The 14472-nt window shown below is 46.4% G+C and overlaps 1 protein-coding gene across 1 annotated transcript in view; it reads right to left on the bottom strand.

The window, feature by feature from the left end:
• LOC134412386 (zinc finger protein 208-like) overlaps positions 1 to 14472 on the bottom strand; it is a 489474-nt gene that overhangs the window by 369110 nt on the left and 105892 nt on the right. Inside the window, exon 3 of the mRNA XM_063146291.1 lies at positions 4253 to 4271. Within this exon, the coding sequence (XP_063002361.1) occupies positions 4253 to 4271 (19 nt within the window). The remainder of the gene's footprint in view (positions 1 to 4252; positions 4272 to 14472) is intronic.

A 14472-nucleotide genomic window follows, 5' to 3' on the forward strand; every position in this document is an offset into this window, starting at 1 on the left:
AGGGATAAGCATGAGCTCATTCAGGAGGGGCCTGGATAGTTATAAAAGATGTTAGTTGTGGATGATGGGTGGAGAATCTTGCTTTTGATCCGTCGAGGGTGAGGTTCCTCCTACACGTGTAGTTAATAAAAAGATAGTCACTGCATCTGGACTTGTCTGGTTTCCTGTTCCCTTCTAGTTGGGGGAGGTTTTCCCTATCAGAGCCCTCTGGCCAGAGCCCTACACGAGGACTTTGCTTTCTCCTGAGGAGACCATCTTTGCCAGCGAGCACTGTTGCTGGGTGCTTATTCTTTGGCCATGAGAACTAAATGGAACCTCCATGTTCACAAGCAAGTACCTCTGAATACTAGCTGCTGGAGGTGGGAGCTGTTGTTTCAGAGCGTCATCACACGCATGTTTGTCCCTCATTACTTCCTCTTTCAAAAGAGGAAGTAAATAACACACACATGGCCCATTCCGTGGGCCGTTTTGAGCCCGCTGCTTCTCCTGCACACAGCAGGAGAGAGCGGCAACTTCCGTCTTTAAAAATAAGTCAGACTTACTGGGGTGTTTTTTGGTGGCATGAAGAAGGCTAGAAGGGGCGGAAGGCGTGCAGGAGGAGGCAGCTGTCGTCGTAAGAGGGACCCACAAAAATCCGTGAGTGCCCAGTAACGAGCGTGCAAGAAAATGCGCGCCTGATGGTGCTCCCAGGGCCTACCTATGGCCATCACAGAAACCCCTGGCTGGAAGCAGGATGACTTTGCCCCAATCTAGCAGGGCTCTCTTAGATGCCCGTATAAGTTGTGACCCAGCAAAATTAGCACATCATAAATTGACCTGGCTGGTGACAGTTCTGGAAGCCTGCTAAGGCGTGGCAGCCCCGAATCTATTTCCTGGATCTCCTCCACAGAGTCCTGAGTGTCTAGGGTGACCTTATGGAAAGAAGGACAGGGCTCCTGTATCTTTAACAGTTGTATATATATATAAAAATTCAACAGGTGTCATTTGCATGCATGCAGCACCTGGTGAAATTCCCTCTTCATCCCAACAGTTAAAGCTGCAAGAGCTATACTAGAGTGACCAGATTTAAAAGAGGGCAGGGCTCCTGCAGCTTTAACTGTTGTGATGATGAAGAAATTTCACCAGGCTCTCCATATATACAAATGACACCTGCTAAAATTTCCTTTGCAATACAACTGTTAAAGATACAGGAGCCCTGTCCTCCGTTTCATATGGTCACCCTACTACTGACTCCACTCCATTTCTATTCCTTTACATAAGTTCTAAGGCTGTCCTCATAAAAAAATACTGTGCAGGATTTCATAAAGTGGGGGGGGGCATGTAGTTCTGAGGCTGTAATAATTAGAAAGTTCAGGTGTTATCATCTACTTAAACAGTAGTAGCAGAATTCAACAACTTTTGAAAAAAGTACAACTAAACCAAAATATATTTTTTAAAAACACCTTGAAATGAGAACCCAGTTTCAGAACTGAATAGTCAATGACTTTAAGCAGATAAAAATGTGTGGACATGTTAATCGCAACAAAGCTTACTCCTTATTAATCATAGTAAAATAACAGATATTGCAGTCCATGTTTTCCTATGGCCATTCTGATGGAACCTAAGGTGGCCATGCACAAAGTGGGGATCATTCCAAGGGAGCACGCCTCCAGCAAAAACTCTTAGTATGCTTAGGGTCTCAGTTCAAACCTCCACAACAATTTTGAGGCTCACCCTTTTTTTGGGGGGGGGCTGCCTGACAGCCCAGTGCTTTCCTATGGCCATTCTGATGGAACCTAAAGTGGCCATGCACAAAGTGGGGACCATTCCAATGGAGCACGCCTCCAGCAAAAACTCTTAGTATGCTCAGGGTCTCAGTTCAAACCTCCACAACAATTTTGGGGCTCCCCCTTTTGTGGGGGGGCTGCCTGACAGCCCAGTGCTTTCCTATGACCATTCGGATGGAACCTAAAGTGACCATGCACAAAGTGGGGACGATTCCACTTTTGCCTCCAGCAAAAACTCTTAGTATGCTTAGGGTCTCAGTTCAAACCTCCACAACAATTTTGGGGCTCCCCCTTTTTGGGGGGGCTGCCTGACAGCCCAGTGCTTCCCTATGGCCATTCTGATGGAACCTAATGTGACCATGCACAAAGTGGGGACCATTCCACTTTTGCCTCCAGCAAAAACTCTTAGTATGCTTAGGGTCTCAGTTCAAACCTCCACAACAATTTTGAGGCTCCCCCTTTTCGGGGGGGCTGCCTGACAGACCAGTGCTTTCCTATGACCATTCAGATGGAACCTAAAGTGGCCATGCACAAAGTGGGGACGATTCCACTTTTGCCTCCAGCAAAAACTCTTAGTATGCTTTGGGTCTCAGTTCAAACCTCCACAACAATTTTGAGGCTCCCCCTTTTTTGGGGAGGGGGCTGCCTGACAGCCCAGTGCTTTCCTATGACCATTCAGATGGAACCTAAAGTGGCCATGCACAAAGTGGGGACCTTTCCAATGGAGCACGCCTCCAGCAAAAACTCTTAGTATGCTTAGGGTCTCAGTTCAAACCTCCACAACAATTTTGGGGCTCCCCCTTTTTTGGGGGGGGGGCTGCCTGACAGCCCAGTGCTTTCCTATGACCATTCGGATGGAACCTAAAGTGGCCATGCACAAAGTGGGGACCATTCCACTTTTGCCTCCAGCAAAAACTCTTAGTATGCTTAGGGTCTCAGTTCAAACCTCCACAACAATTTTGAGGCTCCCCCTTTTTTTGGGAGGGGGCTGCCTGACAGCCCAGTGCTTTCCTATGGCCATTCTGATGGAACCTAAGGTGACCATGCACAAAGTGGGGACCTTTCCAATGGAGCACGCCTCCAGCAAAAACTCTTAGTATGCTTAGGGTCTCAGTTCAAACCTCCACAACAATTTTGAGGCTCCCCCTTTTTTGGGGGGGGGATCTGCCTGATAGCCCAGTGCTTTCCTATGGCCATTCTGATGGAACCTAAGGTGACCATGCACAAAGTGGGGACCATTCCACTTTTGCCTCCAGCAAAAACTCTTAGTATGCTCAGGGTCTCAGTTCAAACCTCCACAACAATTTTGGGGCTCCCCCTTTTTGGGGGGGGGATCTGCCTGATAGCCCAGTGCTTTCCTATGACCATTCAGATGGAACCTAAAGTGGCCATGCACAAAGTGGGGACGATTCCACTTTTGCCTCCAGCAAAAACTCTTAGTATGCTCAGGGTCTCAGTTCAAACCTCCACAACAATTTTGGGGCTCCCCCTTTTCGGGGGGGCTGCCTGACAGACCAGTGCTTTCCTATGACCATTCAGATGGAACCTAAAGTGGCCATGCACAAAGTGGGGACCATTCCACTTTTGCCTCCAGCAAAAACTCTTAGTATGCTCAGGGTCTCAGTTCAAACCTCCACAACAATTTTGGGGCTCCCCCTTTTGTGGGGGGGCTGCCTGACAGCCCAGTGCTTTCCTATGGCCATTCTGATGGAACCTAAAGTGGCCATGCACAAAGTGGGGAACATTCCACTTTTGCCTCCAGCAAAAACTCTTAGTATGCTCAGGGTCTCAGTTCAAACCTCCACAACAATTTTGAGGCTCCCCCTTTTTTGGGGGGGGCTGCCTGACAGCCCAGTGCTTTCCTATGGCCATTCTGATGGAACCTAATGTGACCATGCACAAAGTGGGGACCATTCCACTTTTGCCTCCAGCAAAAACTCTTAGTATGCTTAGGGTCTCAGTTCAAACCTCCACAACAATTTTGGGGCTCCCCCTTTTCGGGGGGGCTGCCTGACAGACCAGTGCTTTCCTATGACCATTCAGATGGAACCTAAAGTGGCCATGCACAAAGTGGGGACCATTCCACTTTTGCCTCCAGCAAAAACTCTTAGTATGCTCAGGGTCTCAGTTCAAACCTCCACAACAATTTTGGGGCTCCCCCTTTTTTTGGGGGGGGGGATCTGCCTGATAGCCCAGTGCTTTCCTATGGCCATTCTGATGGAACCTAAAGTTTCCATGCACAAAGTGGGAACCATTCCACTTTTGCCTCCAGCAAAAACTCTTAGTATGCTCACGGTCTCAGTTCAAACCTCCACAACAATTTTGAGGCTCCCCCTTTTTTGGGGGGGGATCTGCCTGATAGCCCAGTGCTTTCCTATGACCATTCAGATGGAACCTAAAGTGGCCATGCACAAAGTGGGGACGATTCCACTTTTGCCTCCAGCAAAAACTCTTAGTATGCTTAGGGTCTCAGTTCAAACCTCCACAACAATTTTGAGGCTCCCCCTTTTCGGGGGGGCTGCCTGACAGACCAGTGCTTTCCTATGACCATTCAGATGGAACCTAAAGTGACCATGCACAAAGTGGGGACGATTCCACTTTTGCCTCCAGCAAAAACTCTTAGTATGCATAGGGTCTCAGTTCAAACCTCCACAACAATTTTGGGGCTCCCCCTTTTTGCGGGGGGGCTGCCTGACAGCCCAGTGCTTTCCTATAGCCATTCTGATGGAACCTAAGGTGACCATGCACAAAGTGGGGACCATTCCACTTTTGCCTCCAGCAAAAACTCTTAGGATGCTTAGGGTCTCAGTTCAAACCTCCACAACAATTTTGGGGCTCTTATTTAGGATGACCAGATTTAAAAGAGGGCTGGGCTCCTGCAGCTTTCACTGTAGTGATGAAGAGGGGAATTTCACCAGGTTCTCCATATATACAAATGACACATGCTAAAATTTCCTTTTCAATACAACTGCTAAAGCCACAGGAGCCCTGTCCTCCTTTTCCTAGGGTCACCCTACTCTTATTTCAGGGCTTATTTCAGCTCTCTTGTTCCAAAGCAGCTCTTTTGCGAGTGAGAAGTAGCGGCTCCATTTTGAGGCAGCCCAAAAAGGAAGGCGTCTCCCTCCCCCCTTGTGAGAAAAGCCCAGGGAACAGGGCTGAGAGGAATCCGGGAAGGCTGGACCAAGCAATTCAGTCCCTAAAAATGTACTCTTAAAAATGTATTCCCCAAAGGCAAAAGTGTGTTGTTTTATTTTAAACCTGAGCAGAATATGGAACACTGGATAGCCAGAGTGATCGTTAGTGACACACCTGGTCAGTCTGCACACCTGTCTTTTAAGGCAGCCATTAGCATGTGAGGCCATCTTTTGTTAAAAGCAGGTTTCTGGCAACTACAGCAATTATTCCCTTTGCTTAGATGGGATGGAAAGGCAGCCCAGTCTTTCTCCCATATCAAGTAGCATCTTTTCCACCCATGGCACTGCACTTCTCTGAACTGTATAAGTACCCTCACATTTGGGAGAGTCCAGACTCCCCTTCTTCCCAGAGGCATTGTATTTATTTATTAAAACTTTTACATCCCACCCTATACCACAAGGATCTCAGGGCAGCATACAGATAAAACCATACATATAAAATAGAATAAATACACAATCCTAAAACAAATTAAAACATTGACATGTTAAAACCAATATGAAATTTTAAAACAATAAAATCCAATGAAAACAAGACAGTGTACCTTACCCCCCCCACTCCCCAGGGAAAGGTGCAACACCCCTGCTGAAGCCACTGAGACTCTCTTCCCAGAGGAAAGGCTCCTGCTGAAAGCACTAGGCTTCTTGCTTGCCAGAGCAAAGTGCCATTAGTGGGTGTCTTGGCTCTTCTAGTCAGGCCACACACAGAGAGAGAGACAGGTTTTCTTCCCCTTCACTGGCCTGGCTCAGACCACATGCTAAACCATGCTGCTTGACCACAAAATGCATGCATTCCCTTAACCATTTTGTGGTTAAGCATCATGGTTTAGCGTGTTGTCTGAACCAGGCCAGAGACACACAGTATCTCACACTTTAACATTTGATTTTAGCAGTCCTGTGTTGGTAGCAGTCTTAGTTATAGGGCTGACGGAAGGGACAAGTTATAACCCAGGCCAATGTCCCAGAAGACAAATTTCAGAAGCTCTGGCAAATGCAGGAGGGATCCAGATAACAGGCCCAGGGTCAAGACACAGGCAAGCAAGCCAAGATAATGGCCCTGTTCAGCAGACATGTTAAACCATGGCTTTGACCACAGTGCTTAAACCTGTGGTTTAAGGTATCTTCTGAACAGGGCCATAGAGTCAGGCAAAGCAGAAGTAGTCCAACAGAGTAAGGCAGCCCAATACATACACAATCCAATAGCAGGGTCAAGCAGGAGTCCAAGTTCATAGCACATGGGTTCAAGATGGGCGAAGAAACCAGGAGAAGTTGGGGAGAGTTTGTTGCCAGCAGCCAGCAAATGCTGACTGCTGAGCTTTTCCTAATAAAGGTTGCTGAGCCACACCCAGACTCAGCTGCTGCCTATTAGAGCTGTTAGGTAGGGTGACCATATGAAAAGGAGGCCAGGGCTCCTGTACCTTTAACAGTTGCACTGAAAAGCAGGTGTCATTTGTATATATGGAGCAACTGGTGAAATTCCCTCTCCATCACAACAGTTAAAGCTGCCCTCTTTTAAATCTGGTCACTCTAGCATAGCTCCTGCAGCTTTAACTGTTGTGATGAAGAAGGAATTTCACCAGATTCTCCATATATACAAAGGACCCCTGCTGAAATTCCCTTTTCAACGCAACTCTTAAAGATACAGGAGCTCTGTCCTCCTTTTCATATGGTCACCCTATGTTAGGATGGGCCAAAAGACCCCCACCAAAGACCCCCTTTCTGGGGAAAAGTGTACACCAAGCACTCCATGCTCAACCCTCCCTCGTCCCCTTTCCAAGAGTCATCAGAAAAGCAGCCAGCAAGTCGCCCGAGGTTGCCCTGTACTTCTCAAGAACACAAGCAAAGGCCTAATCTGCCTGGACAAATGTGGCTACTTACAACACCACAGCTTCTGAGGCTTGGACCCTGGACCCAAGTTGTCTTTTACTCAGACACCCTGGTGCATTTGTGCATTTGTGCTTGTTAGCTTTGCCTGCCCTTGCATGGGGGTCTTATCTGTGTTGCTGTAGGACTTATTTCTTTCTAAACATGAATAGGATTGTGCTCTAATTGGCTGTGGTCGAAAATACCTCCCCCTCCAAAAAATATCATTAACAACAAAACCAATAAAAATAAGAATCCCTGTGATTTATGTCGTTTTAATTCTTCATTTTAAAAAACCCACCACATTTGAAAGTGTATGCAAGTCAACAGAGCGAGAGGGTTCTGCTTGCAAATGAGCATTGGATTTAGTCTCGTGACCACTGCAGAACAGGCAGAAATTCCACAGATAAAACTCCCTCACATTGCTGCATCTTCATGCCAGGAGGAAACTGCATCTGTTGAACATCCGCCTGTTAAGAAAGCCGTAAAGGCTGATCTCTTCCGGCAGGCCTACCCAGTGGAATTTTAAGATGCCTTTTTAATAATGTGCTGCTTTTAATAATGTATTAGTTTTAAATGTTTTAAAAGAGTTATATGTATTTTATGGTGTCTGTATTTGTGTTGTACCCCGCCTCGATCCAGAGGGAGAGGCGGGTAATAAATAAATACAATTATTATTATTATTATTATTATTATTATTATTATTATTATTATTGGATAACTTGGCCACTTGAACCGAAATTGAACTGTCAAGACTTAGCTGGGTTCTGCTGCAGCCTAACAAAATGAAAATCAGTGGGCAGAAAACTGGCTTGATAAAACCCAACAGTATCGTGGTGAGATTATTATTAGCAAGTTCTCAACTCCATTACACCAGAATATTACTAATTCATTGGCATGTGAGCAAGGCCTCCCAACTCCTACAGCAATAGTCAACATTTTATGAACTTCTTGCTTCCATGGTTTATTATTAAATTACTAATTTTGTTTTCTGTTCTTATTATTTGATTCTTGGAAAACTGGACATGCCTTTCAATGCTGGAATGCAGAAATGATCATTTTTTTGTAACAAGAACAGGCAATATAGACAGTATCTCTCAGAACATGGATTTTCTTTTCCCTATACAACCCGAATCCGGTATAGTACTACTGGCCATGAATTGGGGCCGGACACGATATAATGCTATGGAGAAACCCTATTTCAGAAATCAACAGGAAAGCATAGACTTTCTACATGCATTCATTCATTCACACACACACACACACACACACACTTTTGGGTTACTAGTTCCCCCCACCCCCTTGTTCTGCTCTCGTATCTTTTAAGATGCAGAAATCTAGCAAAAGATATTGGAGAAATTGTAATCAGCAAGGTTTATACATGCATATGTAGTGGTCGTGTCTTGTCGTGTTATAGTTTGGGAACATGATATTCTCAGAAATGGCAAACGTTACACACCAAGAGATATGCATCAGCGTTGGCTTTGTTGACAATATGGGAAGAACAAAATGAAAAAGTGACATTTAAGGAATTAGTTGTATTTATGCTGATGACAGCCTGCAGGGTAATAGCTAAAAGTTGGAAAACTGCAGGACACGGATATCTTGGCACAAAGAGCCGTGGCAGAAAAATTGTGGTACCAACTGAAATTAGCTAAAGACAAAGGCAAAACATCTGGTTCTCACAAAATGTGGCATGATTTTATTTGATGTACAAACCAGGAGGACATACGCCTCTGTATTTGTCAAAGTCTGTCCTCGGATTATGGTAAAGAGACTGAATATAATTTGTTCTTATGAAGTATAAAGGAAACCTCCATGCAACTAATAGATTCCACCGATGTTTTTGTATGTAAAATTAAGTTGCAGGGAGAAAATGTAGGCCTTTTCCCCCTGTCTAGCCAAGCATAGGATTCCACCCTTAGCTGTCAGAGGTGCATTCTTGGAAGGTTGCCATGTTTTCCCTTGTGTCCCTCACTTCAATCGTAAAAGTCATCTTTATCATCTGGACCGCCATCTTTGCTTGCTTCCTCTTCATCAGCCCAGAACTCTGTGGAAGAAAAAGATGTTGCCATGGTATCAAGTGTTTTCTTCAGTATAGTTCTAGCACTTTTTTCCTGTAGAAACATGGAATATGCTGGCGCACTCGGGTGCACGCACACACACACACACAGAATGGTGCAATGAAGGTGGGACTCCTGGTAGCCACCTGCCTCACTTCCTTTGGCAGGGGCTCACGGAGAAGGACCCCTGAGGATGACCTTAGGGTCCGGGCAGGTACATATGGGAGGAGGCGTTCCTTCAGATAACCTAGTAGCTAGGAGCCATGGATAGCCTTCTCCACCAGGAATTTGTCTAACCCCCTTTTAAAGCCATCCAAATTTGTGGCCATCACCACATCTTGAGAAAGCAAGATGGTCAGTCACAAAACACTCATTTCGCAGAAGACAAGCCCCTGAGACTAAAAGAAAAATCACTCGCCCAAGAACTCAAGTATAAGGCAGAGGTGGTGTGGGGAGTGGCCTAGGGTCCAAATTACTCTTTTGAATCCAAATAAAGAAGAGGGCAGCACCTTGCTTTGGAGCAATACAGCCTCCCAGTTTTAAAAAAATAATTGTTCTGATTTTTTTTTTTAAATAAAGAAATAAAATAAAAAGCTAGAGGAGCAGAGAGCCTAAGAGAGTACCTCACTGGAGACCCCGGGATTAGATAGTGGAAAAGAGAGGTAGAACTGCATGTCATGCTCATATTGACGGCACCTCAACCTCCAGATGATCTCTCCCAGTGGATTCATGGAGACGTTGAGAAGCCCAGGGAACATGACTGAATCTTGAGACATCCAGTTAGGAGGTTCAGGTGGCTAACTGGAGATGCTGAGAATGAACCGGGCACCTCCTGCATTCAAAGCACTGAGCTACGGTCCCCTCTCCTCTGCGGTCCGTATTTGAGGCTCTGAATAGCAAGTGGCATGCTGAGAACTTCAGCTCAAGCACCTGCTCCCTGTGCCCAGGAAACACACGCTCACCTTGAAGCCTTCTGACGGCTGCCTCACTCTGTGGATCCCTAGGGAGAAGAGGGCGGGGGAGAAACAGACTCTGAGAATGGGGGGTCCAAATGCAGAGACATACCTCCAATTACGGCTTAATTGCAAGATCAGATTTATGTACCACAACCATCCCACCTCCTTTGCAAGCCCACTTGGCTAGGGTTCTGGGTATATTTAGAACAGGGACACAAAAAGTGGAACAGGCAGGGAGAATTGGCCCTCCAAGACCACCAGGTTGTTTAGGGGCTAAAAAACCCAGCAGTTAACCCAACAACAAACCATGGCTAACTGCTGGGTTGTTTAGCCTTTTGTTTTCTCCCACTGGGCGGAATCGGAGGCGACAGAGAAGGCCTGCCAAGCTTTGACATTGTAAGCTTTTACGATATCCTTGAAAACGTTTTATTTTACTGTGGCCTTCTTGTGATAGGACTACTGTTGCTGCTGCTGGTTTCATTGTAGCCTTTTATTGCTTTAATTGCTATTTTATTGTGTTTATGTTTTTATTGCTTTTAATACTGTAATTGTTTTCATGTATTTTGTAAGCAAGGGCTTCTTTATTTTAACTAAGTAAAGAACAATATCAGCAGCTCAAGATCTCAGACAAGCAACACGCAGAGGTAATTGACTAGAATAACCATTGTCGGTCCATAACATATAAAGGTAAACAGATTCCTGGAACACAATATAACTCTATCTATAATGGCTAAGTATATAGACCTTTTGTGTGATGGACCAAGTTAATCCTTGAATATATTTTTTTCGTTCTTTCATAGCGTGCCTTTTGTTTTTCCTCCGCCTTTCGTTTTTCCTCTGCTAATTGCATTTCTCACAGGAGGCATCATTGCTAAACAATCCTATCATATCAGACCATTAAGTCCAGAATCAGAAATTATCTAGCCGCACCACTGCGGAGCAGATCGGAGAACTTCTTTTTGTAGCTTCATCTTAAGCCTATGCTTGGAAGTTAAGTTCTGCTAGGTTAAATGAGATTTATTCCCAAGTATGCATGCCTAATAAAATTACAATGTTGTGAAATTTGATATGAGGCAGTAGATGGCGCCCTGTTATCATGTCTTCATTGGTAGATAAGATGTCAAGTTACTACCGGGAGGGAATCTACACGTCGTACTGAAGGTGTTTGCATGCGCCCCCAGTACGCCCCCAAAACGATGGTGTAGATTCCTGCCTACCTGCAGCCCAGAAGAGACGGAGGAGGAGGAGGAGGAGGCAAGGACGCGGCCGGATTCCCCAGCCTCCTCCTCCTCCGTCTCTTCTGGGCTGCAGGTAGGCAGGAATCTACACCATCATTTTGGGGGTGTACTGGGGGCGCATGGAAACACCTTCAGTACGACGTGTAGATTCCCTCCTGGAGCAAGGACCACCTTCCTTAGCTAGAAAGACATTATTACTATTACTATTATTTATTTATTTATTTATTTATTTATTTATTTATTGCATTTTCACACCGCCCAACAACTGAAGCTCCCGTGGCGGTTCACAAAAACCAAAACCATCCAAAGTATAAAACACAGTATAAAAACATGATATAAAATACACTTTAAAACTGATTAAAACATACCATACATGATTAAAATATCTTTAAAACATCCTGAAAACATTTTAAAATTTCACTGGATAGGCCTGCCGGAAGAGATCAGTCTTTATAGCTTTCTTAAAATCCGGAAGACTGTAAATGAATCTCTCCCAGCAAGTCATTCCATAATCTTAGAGCAGAAGAAGAAAAGGTTCTCTGGGTAACAGTTGTTAATCTAGTTTTTGCTAGCTGAAGTAGATTCTTCCCAGAGGACCTGAGTGTGTAGGGCAGATTGTACAGGAGAAGGCGATCCCGCAGGTAGCCCGGACCCAAACCATGTAGGGCTTTAAAGGTGATAACCAACACTTTATACTTCGCCTGGAAACTAATTGGCAGCCAGTGAAGAGATTTTAAAACTGGTGTAATGTGGTCACCCCTAAGTGTACTGGTGACCAGCCCGGCTGCTATGTTTTGGACTAATTGAAGTTTCCGGACTAGGCACAAAGGTAGCCCTATGTAGAGCACATTGCAGAAGTTGAGCCTCGAAGTTACCAGCGTGTGCACGACCGTCTTTCGGTCTTCCGACTCTAGGAAGGGGCGCAGTTAGCGTATCAGCCGAAGCTGATAGTAGGCACTGACGGATTTTAGCTTAGGAAAAAGCCATCTGTATACAGAGAAGGACAAGATCAAAGTCTTAGAAGGTCATGGGAGGAAAATATAAAGAATTACCTTGATTCCGACTTCTGGCAACGGGGCGCTAAAGTAGCTTCAATATCTGTATCAGCTTCACTGTTTCCTTCTTCATTGTCTTCTTCCTCCTCCTCTTCCTCCTCCTCCTCCTCCTCCTGTCCTTCACATGTGCCTGCATAGGGAATAAATGAACTGGGACAAATTTGACAGGAAGAAGGGGAAGAGAATGACGGGTGCACAAGGACTTGACTGGCACACATGCTCCATTTTCGGTTGCTGGACCTTCCATTCGTTTCGTCGCAAAGGACTCCCCTCGCATGATTCGAACTGATGGTTTGGGCGTTTGGAGTCTTTAAGCCAGTCTTCGCCAACCTGGTGCCCTGTAGATGTGTTGGACCACAACCCCATCATCCCCAGCCAGCATGGCTGGGGATGAAGGGAGTTGCGGTCCAACACATCAACAGGGCGGTTGGTTGAGGAACGCTAAAGAAGACCACACTGAGCTAATGAGACCAATGGTCTCACTTCGAACAAGTCCGTTTCCTGTGTTCCTATTTAAATCATCCCTTTAGGAAGAACATTGAGGACTGGAATCTTATTTTATTTTTAGGGGAAAGTGTTTTGCATGCAGAAATACCCTAGGTTCAATCCTTCCTGCATCTCCAGGTAGATCTGGGAAAGAAACCCCGGTTTGAAACTTGTTCCAAACTTGACTGCTGGCGTGACTCACCTCCCTGCTTCAGCTTGGCTTCCAGGGGGCTGTCCTTCCGCAGGTTAGGGGTCTGGCTGGCCCCATCGTTTCTCCTCAAGCAGAAGAAAAAAGAACAGTGATGGGGTGGGGTCCATCTCCACAGAGAACACAGAAAGAAAGTTCTGCCCTTCTCCATCAGAACACCAAAGAAACAGGTTGGGGGCAAACTTACGGCTCCGATGAACCACCGTTCCTGGGTCCCAAAGGGAACCGCACCGAGCCCAGACTGCTGCTGGCTGCATCCTCTTCCGGACCACTGAGCCCCTCTTGGCTACTCACGCTCCTCTCTGGGCCTCCTTCCTTCTTGCCACCACTGCATCCATGCTGGCCTCCTTCAGCCCCGTCACGTTTGCCATTTCCTCCTTCGCCCTCTTCGCTTTCATTTCCCCTTTCACTGCCCTTCCCTTCCACCTCTGGACTGCCCTTCTCCCCAGCCTCTGGCCCTGCACATAACTCCCCATTTCCTTCCACGGCGCTGTGCCCCAAAGACTCAACTTTATTTCCTTCCCCAGTTTTGCCCTCCTCAGCGGCACTACGGCACCCATCCTGTTCTCTTTCCTCTGGCTCTGGTCTTTCATTCCCCTCTTCTTCCTCAGCCGGGGCTCCCCCTAGAGCCCCGTACTCCCTGGTGGTTCCCTCCTGTCCCAAATCCAGACTTTCTGCATCTTCTTCAGCCTCATTATTGATTTTTCCTTTTCCCCTTTCCTCCTTTTCCTCGAGGTCTCCTTCTCCCTGCTCTTCCAAGCTTGCTGTTCTTTCCTGCTGCTCCAAAACCTTCCCGGATCCCTGGATTATCTCATTCTCCTCCTGTTTGAGCCATCCTAGAGGTCTGGGAAAAGAAAACAGTGAAGAACACGATCAAGGAAAATGGACTCAGAGCCGTCCTTCCAAAAAACGGAGAGCAATTGGCAAGATGAAACCTCCCCCAGTAATTCCTGCTGTGCATCTGACAGCAAAGACCACTTTATTCAAGAAGGCCTTTTGCTTGTAAATTGATTTGTTGGGTTGGGGGCTGTTTTTAATACATTTTTTAATCCAGGGTATAAACCAAATCAAATCAACACGTAAGCAGGACAAGGATTTTCCAAACCACCACCTTTCCACATCCACTGCTCTGGTATGCAACGAGGAGGTATTAGGGCTGTCCACACAATGCGCTAACCCACACTCAGCGGTTCAGTGTGAGTTGTTTTGAACCGTGGGTTGTTTGCTGAACCGTGGGTTCACGTGTTATCTGAACGCAGCCAGGGGGGCTTGTTAACCATGCAGTGCGGCTCATTTTCTTGAGAACCCATGGTTTGTTGCTGGGTTGCTTAGGGTGGGTTAACTGCTGCCGCCCCCAGCAAGTGCCGCCCGAGGCAATCACGCCACTCTTCCTTATGTTTGGGCTGGCCCTAGGGCCGATACCTCTCCTGGGTCATCTGCATCCATTCCTCATTTAAAACCGCTGGGTTAGCATCCTGGCGTTGTGCCTCCGTCCCTCGTCGCCTTGGCAAAACCGTTGAGGCCTGTTCAGCCACCTGGTGCCCGGGACCCACCTCGGCCGAGGAAGAGATGAAAATGTCTGGCCAGAGGGGAAGAAATGGGTCTCAGTCCAGAGACCCGTTTTCACAAAACCCAGGCTTCTGCCT

Source organism: Elgaria multicarinata, chromosome 21 (genome assembly GCF_023053635.1).
Source record: "Elgaria multicarinata webbii isolate HBS135686 ecotype San Diego chromosome 21, rElgMul1.1.pri, whole genome shotgun sequence".
NCBI lineage: Eukaryota > Metazoa > Chordata > Lepidosauria > Squamata > Anguidae > Elgaria > Elgaria multicarinata.